Source organism: Carassius carassius, chromosome 2 (assembly GCF_963082965.1).
Source record: "Carassius carassius chromosome 2, fCarCar2.1, whole genome shotgun sequence".
Taxonomy (NCBI): domain Eukaryota; kingdom Metazoa; phylum Chordata; class Actinopteri; order Cypriniformes; family Cyprinidae; genus Carassius; species Carassius carassius.
Genome location: NC_081756.1, coordinates 44,647,601 through 44,660,944, shown reverse-complemented (window position 1 = coordinate 44,660,944; position 13,344 = coordinate 44,647,601). Strand labels below are relative to the sequence as shown.

General features: G+C 36.2%; 2 protein-coding genes across 3 annotated transcripts in view; one reads left to right on the top strand and one right to left on the bottom strand.

Moving 5' to 3' along the window:
• The window catches only part of LOC132110606 (nuclear factor of activated T-cells 5-like), a 36,917-nt gene extending 29,163 nt beyond the window's left edge, over positions 1-7,754 (bottom strand). For both annotated transcript variants that reach the window (XM_059517339.1, XM_059517349.1), the window contains exon 1: positions 7,414-7,754. In XM_059517339.1, coding sequence (XP_059373322.1) covers positions 7,414-7,486 — 73 coding nt within the window. In that variant the 5' untranslated portion in view covers positions 7,487-7,754. The remainder of the gene's footprint in view (positions 1-7,413) is intronic.
• A 2,367-nt stretch (positions 7,755-10,121) lies between these two features.
• LOC132110600 (26S proteasome non-ATPase regulatory subunit 7) lies at positions 10,122-13,324 on the top strand. Its single transcript, XM_059517327.1, has 7 exons — positions 10,122-10,311; positions 11,008-11,099; positions 11,180-11,272; positions 11,385-11,482; positions 11,575-11,655; positions 11,743-11,834; positions 12,536-13,324. Exons 1-7 carry the CDS (start codon positions 10,238-10,240, stop codon positions 12,990-12,992), a joined length of 987 nt encoding a protein of 328 aa, XP_059373310.1. The 5' UTR covers positions 10,122-10,237; the 3' UTR covers positions 12,993-13,324.
• The last annotated feature ends 20 nt before the right edge of the window (positions 13,325-13,344 follow it).

Sequence of the window (13,344 nt, the reverse complement as noted above, 5' to 3'; positions counted from 1 at the left end):
GTAGATTTTGGCGCTCTAGCGGTTAATATACACAACTCCACGCATCGCGCGGAGGTACATTCTAAACGGATCTACTTCTCCAAGTTTATGTCTATGGCGATTCACGCAGGTGTGTGTTACTCCGCAGCGGTGACGACCCGAACTATAGTCCAAACATAAGCACTTAATAGAGAATGTACCGTAGTGATTTGGGAAAAGACAAAAAGGTGGTTTGGTAGATGAATTTATGATGTACTCACTCATTATATACATTTTGCGAATTTTAAACATAGAAAAAGTAACTTTGTGTTGCTTTACAGGTTATTTTTACACTACATTTTTTTAAATAGTCTTCGAATGTAATGACCTATTTCTGGAGGCCAGCCCAAAAGTTAGCTTCACCCTGCTTCACTTTGACAAAAACTCAAAGTGAAAATTGGCTTTTGAATTACTGCAGAAAATAAGATGCAACATTATGCTTATGCCAACATTATACATTTATGATTCTTCTTACATGTCTTCAACATCACCACCCTTAAGCTTTACTCTTTCTGTATTTATATAAAAACATTTTCCTCTGAAGTTTGAGTTAGAATAGTTTGCAAGAGCACGACTGTAAACACAATGAGGCTGTGAAAGCAGACTAGTGAGTAGATGAGTTTATCTGTTCAACATGAAGACATTTAATGGCCCCAGCAACATCTCTAAACACATATTATTAAAATAAATGAACTAAAAGGGGGGTTTACCATTTTTCTGATGTATTTTATTTCACTGAATAAAAGGTGAAACTTTCTTGAGCTCAACTTTTAACCAAAAACCAACTGACGCAGGATGCTGGAATCAGAAGTGCTAAAATGCTAACTTGTTGCTGTATATTAGCCTACAAAAATGGACGATACCAAAGTCTCTTTAAGACAAGTCATGTCACTCTGCGGCCATCTTTGAAACACCTCTTGGGCATCCAAGAGCAGCTCCCATCTCTTTGAATGGGGAAACATCAAATTCTCCAAAACTGTTCACTAAGCTTACGATTAAATTTCATATTTGAAATCACCAAAGAAATCTGACAACAACAGAGTCATAAATTTTGTTACTTTTGCTCAAATAGCATTATAAAAAGATTATTTTTCAGGCTAGATCAGCCAGTGCGCCATATTGAGCGTTGCACTTTCCCCATTCAAAACTATACGACTGACATGTCCACCACATGTAGATCAGTGTTCAAAAGGATTGAAGTCTGGACTCTACATCTCATGTTTTCATCATTTGTGCTGGAATCAGAACAAACTCTTATGCGAGGCGTGCTGTTCTGCCCCATGGGGAGATACAGAGGTGAGTCACTGAGCAGGAATGAAAACACAGGAAACTGAAATTACGCAACCACTCTGCCCACCTCTCTTTAACCTCAGACACCGTCACAACTGTGACTGGAGATAAAAATCATGGATTATGTGTTGGTGACAAGCTTTTGAACTTTGACCAAGAGTTGTGTGTGTGACGCATGGTGTGTGTGTGGCTTAAGAGAAAACCCTTTTAAAGCACACCCACTCTCCCAAATCTGGATCCAGCTGTAGGCTGCCAGACCCTACTGTCCAGCGGGAAACAGGTCGCCCAAGTGATGGATGAAACGCTTCTGGGTTTAACAAGAAAGTCGATCCCGAGTGTTTCTCATCAGCCAATGGAAATCCTACTCCTTGGATCTTTGATTAACTTCCTGCATATTTAACACATGGTTTGTAGCCTCATAATGTTTCTTGGTTTAGGGCAACATAGACAAGAGATCAGAGTTCAAGAGTTTCAGGCACTTTTCATATACGCCTGATACAAACTTTTTCACACATCAAATCAGCCAAATTTAAGGAAAAAAAAGTCACATATTATTCAAATGTTAGGTTTGTTAAACATGCTATACGTTTTCACAGTATTTCACTGAAATGTTAGAAGAAAGTGTCACAATTTGGTTTTTCACTGTATTATCAGTTCAATCCCAAGAATCTCTCCAAATTTCGGTTTTTAGAAATATACAGAAATGGTGTGATTAATGTGATGTTTTTATCAGCTGTTTGGACTCTCATTCTGATGGCACCCATTCACTCCTTTGGCGAGCAAGTGATGCAATGCTACATCTCTCCAAATCTGTTCTGATCAACAAACTAACTCTACATCTTGGATAGGCTTAGGGAGAATACATTTTCAGCATATTTCCATTTTTGGATGAATGTCAGGGACCAAGCAGTTAAGCAAGAGTCGCCGCAAGGGAAGTTCGAAAATAAGGATTTTTATTTCCCAAAAATCATGACAACAAAATGAAAATAAAGGTTTGGGCCCAAAAACAAAAGTCAAATAAACAAACAGTAAGTAAAGCTCTAAACAAAAAATACAACTAACTAACCTCTTACAAAGAAACAACGGGGACTTATATATTGGCTGATCAGACCAATTTTAACACACAGGGGAAGACTAACAACAACACTACTACATAAGCTACAAATAACAGCAAAATCTACATAAAACTTATTCCAAAAGGAATAAAAATTTAATTAACCTTAATTCAACAAAAGTACTCAATATAATATAATAATCCAAACCCCAGAATATCTAAGCAGAGAATGAACTATCCCCCCAGGACATAACAAACAATGGTAGTGTCCAATTAGGCCACCTCCCCTATAAAACTGCTCCAAACGCCACCCCTTTAAACCAGCCAACTTCCTGGATCTCTCCCGGGTGTGGAATCCAACACTGGTAAACTCAAATAATTATACAAACAGAATGACAATCCAAAAGTAACTAATGGTGCGCGCTCCCAAAACTATACTTCTGTATGGTCAACTAAATAAAGTACAATGTATATGAAATGACCTTTGTGTCCTGTGAGTTATTTGTAACTAAATAAATGCTTGCAACAAATGTGTATGAAAAATGTATATAAACTAATCCTAAAGAAAAACATCATAAACTATAAGTACATGAGGTTACCGCTCTTAAAACTGGTTGTGAGGCCATGGCTGTGGCCTTCACAATGAACTATTCCCAAAACGTGTGCTTACTTTTAGTTTTTAACTTTAAACAAAGCATACAAAACTAGTAAGAATTAAACCAGTTTCTTAACAGGTAAGCTCATTTTAGCACACACAATGACCAATTTAGACTGGTAGCACTTGTGATGTTGACTGGTAAATTTCAGCAAACTGTGAGTTAGGGCCAAACCGCTCGGGCCTGATTTTGTTCTGCATGGGACTTCATACTTTGTTTGTTCAGAAAACATGGAATGGGTCTGGAGAGTATAATCATGAAAAATAAATAACAAACAAAAGCAAATATTAGAAGGCAAGCTCTGTCTCAAAACCTGCTCTCTTCTGTCTATACAGAAAGCAACTGAAACAGAACTTTATAAGTGACTAAACTGGAAAAAAGCTTTGACATGAAGCACAAGAGAGACATTTGATCAACAACTGATTCCAGTAACATTCAGTATTAAGTTAACAACGTGATTTCTAATAAGAACATAAATACATTGCACATGCAAATACTGGGTCAATTATAATTCAATTTACTTCTACAATACGGGATTTTCTAGCATGATATGTCTTCTTTTCCAGTCTCTAAACCTTCTTAAATCAACATACACTTACCCCATTGACAGATTTTTTAAAGCATAAATTCACTTAAATTTCATCAATTTTTCAGAAATCCAGACACAACACACTTTTGGATTGCAAGTTAATATATTTGTTGCTTTAAGAATTTTTAGATATTTGAACTGAACAAATAAATACTGTAGCATTACTGTAGTAAGAATAACTCCTTTTTACTGACACTTTAGTCTCTTATGTTGACAAAGCAACCGAAGCATATTTGCCATTACAAACATACAGTATCTACTCCAACTGAAATGATTAAAGAATAAATCAAATTCCTTAAAGAAAATTGAGTGAGGCCTATATGAGATCTGTGTCATTGACTCTATGGCATATATGTAGGGAACGTAGAGAGCTAAACCAGTGAATGAAAACAGGATTTGCCTCAATAGAAGGCAGTGATCAGCTGCATGGAAATAATCAGACTCTTGGCTGGAAATCAATTTCACATCACACAGCCACTCAAGCTTTGTTTTCAAAGCAGTGCCCCGTCCGCTCACATACCAAACAACAGCTCGCTAAAAATAAATTCACGAGCCACATCTCCAGGGCGTTTTGCCATCCTTCTGGGAATGCGCAGCCATATGCTTAGCTCCATCTCATCCTCACTCGCCGTCCCCCAAGAGCTCATTAGCCAGATCCACGCAGCAGGGACGCGGAAGGGGAAACTACAATGTGAAAAGGTCAACTGCAGATGTCAGAGCGAGACAAGAACACTGAAAGAGCGAGCATAGATAAATGACAGAACAAAACTGGCCGATCTTTGAGAAAAGGCCTAATCTACCCACTTATTTAAATAAGACCATTATGCAGATCGCCTGTTTCCCAAAGCCCCCTTCCACTTATTCAACTCTCAAGCCAATACTGCTATACTTCATTTCTAATGCTTGAACACTCCACAAGCAGTTTATGACCTTATAATAACTGAGAGACTTCATTACATATTTGGAATAACTGATGTCACACTTACAAGACTATAAAAAATGGAAAACCTAGAAATATCAGAGTCATATGCTTTGCACACACACATATATATATATATATATATATATATATATATATATATATATATATATATATATATATATGAAGGAATGGAAAAATATGTTTAAAAATATATAATAATTTCCAATACAATTGTGAAAAATTAAGTAAAACTGAAGGCTATAGTAAATTTTTTAAAATATATATATATTTAAACTTTCACCTAAAACAAAATAAAATAAATATCGTCCTTCTGGTTTCTTTGCTAAATGAGCAGCTTTAGGACCATTGGACCACTCTTCTTGGTCATCATCTCATTTAAAAGTGAAATGAATAGTGAAAGGAAACAGTTTCAGAGCTATTCTTATCATATTTCCCTGGTTTTTAACCCTGTTCTGTGTGACCTTGAGCTCACCTCTGATATCTGGTCAGAGGAAGTGGATATGGAGGCTGTTTATTTAACACTCTAGGCCAGAGGTCTCCAACCACATTCAGGCTAAAGACCTTTTTTTTGCTCTAGAGACGCAACAGGTGTTACATATAATATAAAATGGAGCGCAGCTGTGTTTACATTTTTGTCATGATGCAGAAGGCCATTCGTCATTATTGATGTACAGAGTCATATGCTTTACATATTCACATTATCATTGGACTAAATCCATTTTATTGACAATGGAGCTGAACTTGAGCTTTTTTGTTGAAGAAACGCTGACTTTCTGCAGAATAAAGATACTTTTATTGTATATGAATAGTTCATTAAGGACAACTAAGACCAAGTTGAGCTGAAAACAAATGGTCAAGAAAGGCTAAATACTCATTCAGAACATTGACCAAGAAACAACAACAACAACAGCGGCAGCCAGCAGACTATTCCCAAGAACTGCAAATGAGATTAGGCTGTGTCTTAAGTAATGTGTGACTAAAGCCCAGATTCAGGATACTACACTATACCTAGGCAATAACACTCCTCATTGACCAAAACATCTAATAAGATGAGAATCCACATCAGATCACTGCACAAATTAAAATATAAGACCGTGGCCTCACTGTAAGGCTGACATGTCTAATACAAACACACATAGAACATCTAATGCGCAGGAAATTAAACATGCACCAACAGAGGATCTCAGAGAGAGGGGTGTATTTCACGAGAAAGCTGCCCATAATAACTCTCTAAGTATGAGAACAATGTCTGAGCCACCGCAGCGAGGGCTTCAGCGGGAATCTGAGCTACTCACAGTTTGTGTTCATAGAGAGTGAGTGCTGCTTTAAATATTGTTCAGGCCAGTGTTGGTTTTGTTAGCTACAACTATTAAAACTCATTTATGTTCACTGAAATGAAGGTGAAATAAACAAATATAAGACGAAGCGCTTAAAATGAAACGCGTAAACGAAAATGACAAATAACTGAGATAAATAAGTTTAAGTACTAATATTACTAGAAGTAAAACTGGGATAAAACTATATATATATACACACACTACTTCTAATAAAATTCAAAAGGATAATAAAATTTAAATAAGCAAACATAAAAATAAAAGCCTGAAATATTAAATAAAAATAAAAGTTTAATATTGATACTACAATATTACATTTAATATTACATGTATTATAAATATGTGTTTTATATATATATATATATATATATATATATATATATATATATACACACACAAACACGAATACTACTAATAAATATATCATATTATATGCATACTAAAAAGACGGGTCCAGACATTAGCATTCACTCAATTAAAAATTAAAGTTTCAAAAGGGGTTTTTCACAACAATGCCATGGAAAAACAATTTTTGGTTCCCCGAAGAAACTTTTTGTGAACAGTTATTAAAAGCACAATTTTTTTCTTAGTGTTAAGAACATTTTTAATAATCTAAAGAACCCTTTTCCACTGTATATTAAAAAAAAATAATCTGCATTTTGAAAGATGGAGGTTAAAGGTTTTCATGAAACCATTGATTCCAATAAATACCATTTACATCCACAAGCATTGGCTTCTCTCACACCTTCAGAAATGTCATACTCACTCCATGTATTTAGCTTTCAATCACTGTCTAAATCACTGTGAAACAACAGAAGCTCTCTGATGTCCGAGGTTTCCATAAGGAGAGTTCATTTTCCTATAACCAAAGGAGACACAACATACACCGAAGCACTGTGTAGGAAAAAATGAGGAGACTCAAACCAAACGAGGATGAAAGTTTAAAGCTTCTAAAAGAACAGGCTGGTGATGTATTCTACTCAATTAGACTTTCTTATTAAAAGTGTTTGGCACACAGCAGATGGGTCCATGTGTTAAAATAATGTCGAACTCCATCAGGAGGTCCATTAGCCATGTCTGAATGCCTAATGAACTTAAATATCAGGCTATTCATTCATTCACTCCATCAGAGATATGTATAAACCAAATAAAAAGTGATATGCTGCTGATGTAGTTTACAACTACACACCCCGCCCCCTCAAACACACACACACACACTCACTCATGTATCACACAAGCTCATTTATATGGTCACCATTTAAACCATTAGTCACTATGTAAACTAACAACAGAACTGCTTTGACAGTGCAGTGGGGCATTACGCAGACTAAGTGCAGGAGCACACACACGGGCTGCGTCACAACTTCTAGCGCGCACTAATTAGTCAGCATATTTGAGTGAACAGACCTGGCGCGCGCGATGCTGTCTATGTAGGCGGCGCACTAGGTTTTGAAACGCAACCCGCGCGTGCACGGAGCAAATGTACAGTATGAGTAGCGTGGTGGAAAAGTGAGCAGAAAGTGAGTTACCTTTGGAGTAGAGGGACTTGGGCGAATCGAGGTCGATATCCGCGCTAAAGAGCGACGGTAAATCAGAGGGCATCGCAGTGCCTCCGATCCCCAAAGAAATGCCACGGACTTGCTCTTCAAGTGCAGCTTCTAACAAACTGACATTGTTTAGTTTGACCGAAACGAGAAATGAAAACAAACGAAAGCCAGGTGCAGAGAAAGTAGGCAGTGACACTTGAACCAGTGACACTGGTTCTCATGAATAAAGAGTTTGAGTCGCTCCGCGCTCTTCTCGGTGCGTGTAAACACTCCGCAGCAGCGAGCGCGACTCTGTTTAGTTCTTCTGTTTCCTCTGAGGCCACGCCCCCTCCACGCGTCATCACGCAGGAGCGACGCCTTCGAAACGCTGAGGTTAATTGGATTAAATCTTAATGCGACCCAGATCCCTTTACCTGCCTGCACACGTCTTTGAAACAATACGTTTAGTGATATAAGGTGGAAAGAATTTTGGATAAAAATTGTTCTGCCCGAGAAAGCTTTTTTTTTCTTCTTATTCATAATTGTTATCCTGTAAACTACCAATTTGCAATGTTTAAGTGAAAGTGAAGTTCAGCCAAGTATGGTGACCCATACTCAGAATTTGTCCTCTGCATTTAACCCATCCGAAATGCACGCACACACGCACGCACGCACACACACTCACGCACACACGCACAGAGCAGAGCAGAGCATCGAACAACCTTTCGATTGGGAGTCCGACTCTCTAACCATTAGGCCACGACTTCCCAGTATTAATGACAGTCAACCAAATTTTGTCATCACTTTAAGGATACAATTACAACTTACTTACAAGTTACTTGGTAATTGCGTTGATTGCAAAGTGGGTAGGTTTACGTTGACTTTTCTAACTTTGTTAAAATTAATATACTCAAATAAAAAATTATCCAGCTGATCCTAAAAATTCAGCTTTGCATCACAGAAATAAATGATAATTTAAAGTATAATAAATTTTAAAACAATTATTTTAAGTTGTAATAATATTTCACAATATTAAATTTTTTTCTGTATTTTTGATCAAATAAATGCAGGCTTGATGAGCAGAAGAAACGTCTTTCAAAAACATTAAAAATAGTAATGTTTCCAAACTTTTGGTCTGTACTGCATATATACACACACACACAAAATGCTTTTTACTTTTTTCTTTAATATAATTGGTGTGTGTGTGTATATATATATATATATATATATATATATATATATATATATATATATATATATATATATATATATATATATATATATATATTAGTTTATTTATTAAAAACATTTAAATAATTCAGTTGGTTGTAAGAGTTTCCGATGTAAAAGTTATACGATAATTATTATAATTTATAATAATATTTTTTTTTCTTGTAAATTTTGTATCCTTTGTTGCAATAAAGCATGTATGTATGCAATATCCAGTCATGTTATTACAATGATGAACTGAAATGGTCAGTAATATATATAATACATGTGTGTATCTGTGGTCCTTGTATTCCACAATATGGGAACCAAATGTCCACACAAGAATAGTAATAACAGTAAATTTTGACGTTGTGGGGAAAGTTTTTGTGTTCCTGAGGAAACAAGCTAATAAATCATGAATTACATTTTTTTGTAAATCCAAAAATGCAGGAAGTTTTGTGTGAGGAGTAGGTTTAGGGTTAGAGTTTAGGGTTTGTACAAAACATTACATTTATGGAGAGTCTCAACACAAAATAGGTAACCCATTATGTGTGTGTGTACTATGGTGTTTTTCTATCCCGGTGGGTACTTAAACCTGCCACAGTATGTGGGACAAAATAGGATGTAATTATATGCATGTTAAAGATGCACAAGCACGCTTTTCAAGAGAAAGATTTCACAGTTTGTGTCCAGCACACTTTTTGGTTGTCAGACATTAGTGCAACATGTTTCTTGGGATCTTTGTGGGAAAACAAACCCTTTGTGTTTGTGTTTAACAAAGCACCCGATCAGTGTGTCTATAAGGAGCCATGACATCATGTCTATGATGTTCCTGGAAAAATTAGACCATTATTGTCTAGAGACAACGCGGGATGTGAAGACCTCTTGACACTGACACACGATTCATGTTCAGCATTGATTCACTATTGTCCTCACACAATGGATGTTAATATCAGGTTTGTGTGCTATAGTCATCTGAAAGAATTGGCCATAAACACATCTCTTTCCTCTTTAATTGACCCTCTAACTCTAGCACTCTCTATTCTAATTCTAAACTTAAAAAAACTTGCCCTTTTTAAACTGCTTTTAAAAAAGAAAGAAAAAGCTTGCTGTATTCTTTTTTCTATTCTATATGTTTTATTTTAATTTATTATAGAATAAAAAAAACTTGCTACAGTATATTACATTTACATTTACATGTATTCATTTAGCAGACGCTTTTATCCAAAGCGACTTACAAATAAGGACTATGATATCATTCCATACGCATCTGCTAAATGACTAAATGTAATGTAATCGTAGTCAGAACTGAATTAAGAATGCTTTTTTAAAATCCCAATATTTTTCCCAGACATTAAAAAAAAATCCAAAGGATTTGTCATTAGTAACCCTGTGGAATAATCAATAATTATTTATTTTTTGGGAAAAATAATTTCGATTTTGTCAGGGTGTAGTTCTCCCTCCAGTCCGCTGGGCGCTCGTGTGCGTCACTCTGCAGCAGCGTCACTGTTAAGAAGTAGAAGCAGAACAAGCGGCGTAGCGTCCATCAAACTGGCGTGCTGAACAACAGAACAACATAATTTTTCCCTTTAAAAAATCTAATTTTTTTTGAGTAAAAATGCCGGACTTAGCGGTAGAAAGGGTCGTCGTTCATCCCTTGGTGCTACTGAGCGTCGTGGACCATTTTAACAGGTAAATCTGAGTCTTGAGATGGGTCTGTAGTAAAACTGTTAACTCACTGTCATTATGTGTCAATGAAAGTAGCCGCTACAAGCTAAAGGCTAACTCAATACAATCACAGTATAATTATTGAAAGGAAGGTGTATATCAAGGTGTGAAATATGTATATAAAGGTGTTGCATATCGACTTAGCTTCATAACATTTAAAGTTTATAGTAAAAATTTTTGTAGAAGCACAGAAATCTGACCTGACTGCGTGTCAGTTATGATTAGTAACATGCACCCAGTAATTTACTATATAAGTTAACTGATCATTTTACTCGCACAGTTTGAGCTTTTAGCTACTGGACAATGAAAATTCAAGAATTTAATCTATTATAATTTCGTTTGCTTTGTATGTACTTTATACATTTCTTATAATAAATTCTGTTCTTGATCACCTGCTTTGATACGTTACTTACTTTATCGAATATACACACACATGTATTACGTATGTTAAATTATTACATGTAGGCTATAGCTTTCTAAACAGACACTTTCAGACAAGGTTGAAGTGAAATTATTACATGAACAGACACTTTCAGAAGTCTAATACATGATCTGACATGGCTTATATATTCGAAGGACCATACATTTGAAGATGCACAGAATAAACATCGTTATATATGTCTCTTTGTATTATTTACAAACCCTGTCTTTGTTTTGTAGGATTGGTAAGGTTGGCAGTCAGAAGCGAGTTGTGGGTGTTCTGCTGGGTTCGTGGCATAAGAAAGTGCTTGATGTGTCCAACAGCTTTGCTGGTATGTTTGCATGTCTTGGTGCAAAATGCACCTTTTTCCTGTTGAAATATAGTGTAAGTAATATTTTAATGGTGTGGCAGTGCCTTTTGATGAGGACGACAAGGATGATTCAGTTTGGTTCCTGGACCACGACTACCTGGAGAATATGTACGGCATGTTCAAGAAAGTCAATGGTAAGATAAAGAATCAGTGTTATAGTCATACATAGGCTTATTGAATCAGTCTTGACCTTATGTCCAAGCTCTAACATGTCTAGTCATGTTTTTTTTTTTTTCTCAATTCTAGCAAGGGAGCGAGTAGTTGGATGGTATCACACGGGCCCAAAGCTGCACAAAAATGATATTGCCATAAATGAACTCATGAAACAATACTGCTCTAATTCGGTATGTACTACTGTTTGTTTTACTTTTTTACTGTATTTTACACACTGTGTACCAGGGTGCAAGCAAGTCATGTTTTATCCTAAATCCCAAAGGTTTTAGTCATTATTGATGTGAAACCCAAGGACCTTGGGTTGCCAACTGAAGCGTACATCTCAGTGGAGGAAGTGCATGATGTGAGTTCTTTTCCAAGTAGTATTAAAGCTACATGAATATATTTGATTCCTCACGTGCTGATTGTTGAGATTTATTCTTTGCTGAAGGATGGGACTCCCACATCGAAGACGTTTGAACACGTGACCAGTGAGATCGGAGCAGAAGAGGCGGAGGAAGTTGGTGTGGAGCATTTGTTGCGGTAAGATGGGCATGAAATCATGTACATTACTGATTATTTGATTCGTTTTAGATGCATGAAAATTAGGGCTTTCAAAAATAACCTGTTAACTTCTGCAATTAACATTTTCTGTATAGAGATGCATCCGATCAAGCTGCCAAATAAAATAAGTCTAGGCTAAATACTCACAATACTGATGTTGTATCAAGAGAATCTATTGATACAGAATATTTTAACGTGTAATTTTCTTACATCTTGTGAAAATGAATGCAAAAATAAGCTATGGGGGAAGATGATAGCTCTTATTCAGAGTGGATATTGACGGAGACAGAAATAGGCACAGCTAAATGTGACGTTTATTATAATGTGTTTATGTGAATAATTTTTTTTTATTTGTTAAAAATGATGGCTTTCAATTATACTTTAGTGTATAATTACAGGGGGAAAAAATTAATAGAGATATTAGTAGCAGTGACACTGACCTTGAGTATTTAGTAAAAAGCTGTCAAAAAAAAAGTAACTATATGTGGTTTTACATAAATTTGGATATTAAATGTTGAATATATGTATTACAATTTGAAAATGCATTACAAGTTTTAATGTTAGTCTCAATTAATCTCAGTTAAAGAAAAAAAAAGTGCGATTTAGTTAGTTTTTTTTAATCGATAGCACTGTAAACAGCCTGGTTTATTCTCATGCTGATTTTTTTTTTTTTTTTGCAGTGATATCAAGGACACCACAGTTGGCACTTTGTCACAGCGCATCACCAATCAGGTTCATGGCCTGAAAGGGCTCAACTCCAAGCTGCTGGATATCAAGAGCTATCTGGAGAAGGTTGCCACCGGCAAACTGCCCATCAACCACCAGATCATTTATCAGCTGCAGGACGTGTTCAATCTGCTGCCTGATGTCAACCTGCAGGAGTTTGTCAAGGCTTTCTACCTTAAGACCAACGACCAGATGCTCGTGGTCTATCTGGCCTCGCTCATCCGCTCCGTAGTGGCGCTCCACAATCTCATCAACAACAAAATCGCCAACCGTGATGCGGAGAAGAAAGAGGGCCAAGAGAAAGATGACAGCAAGAAAGAAAAGAAGGACGAGAAGGAGAAAGATAAAGACAAAGACCAGGAGAAGGGAGACTCTTCTGCCAAGAAAGATGACAAAAAGGAAAAGAAATGAACCTGAACTGACATGAACTTGAGCTTACACAATCTTGGCTGAATGAGGGAGCAGTTCTACATTTCTTTGCCGCCTCTTGTATCAATTTGCAGTTTAAATTGGTCTTTTTGATATAAAGGACTTATTTTTTGTTTTGATTAAAAGAGAAAGAAATTGGCTTTTTGATGTTCTGGTCTTTATCAAGGTTAAATTATAATTCTAGTACCGTTATTAGACCGTCAGAATATCAAGACGGGTGTCCAGTGTCACAGCAAAGTCCAACTGCAGACATGTCATTGTATTCACACCGAGATTTCTTTTTTTTTTTATCATATAAAGTTATCTCAAACAAGCTTCTGCAGCCTAACCGGTT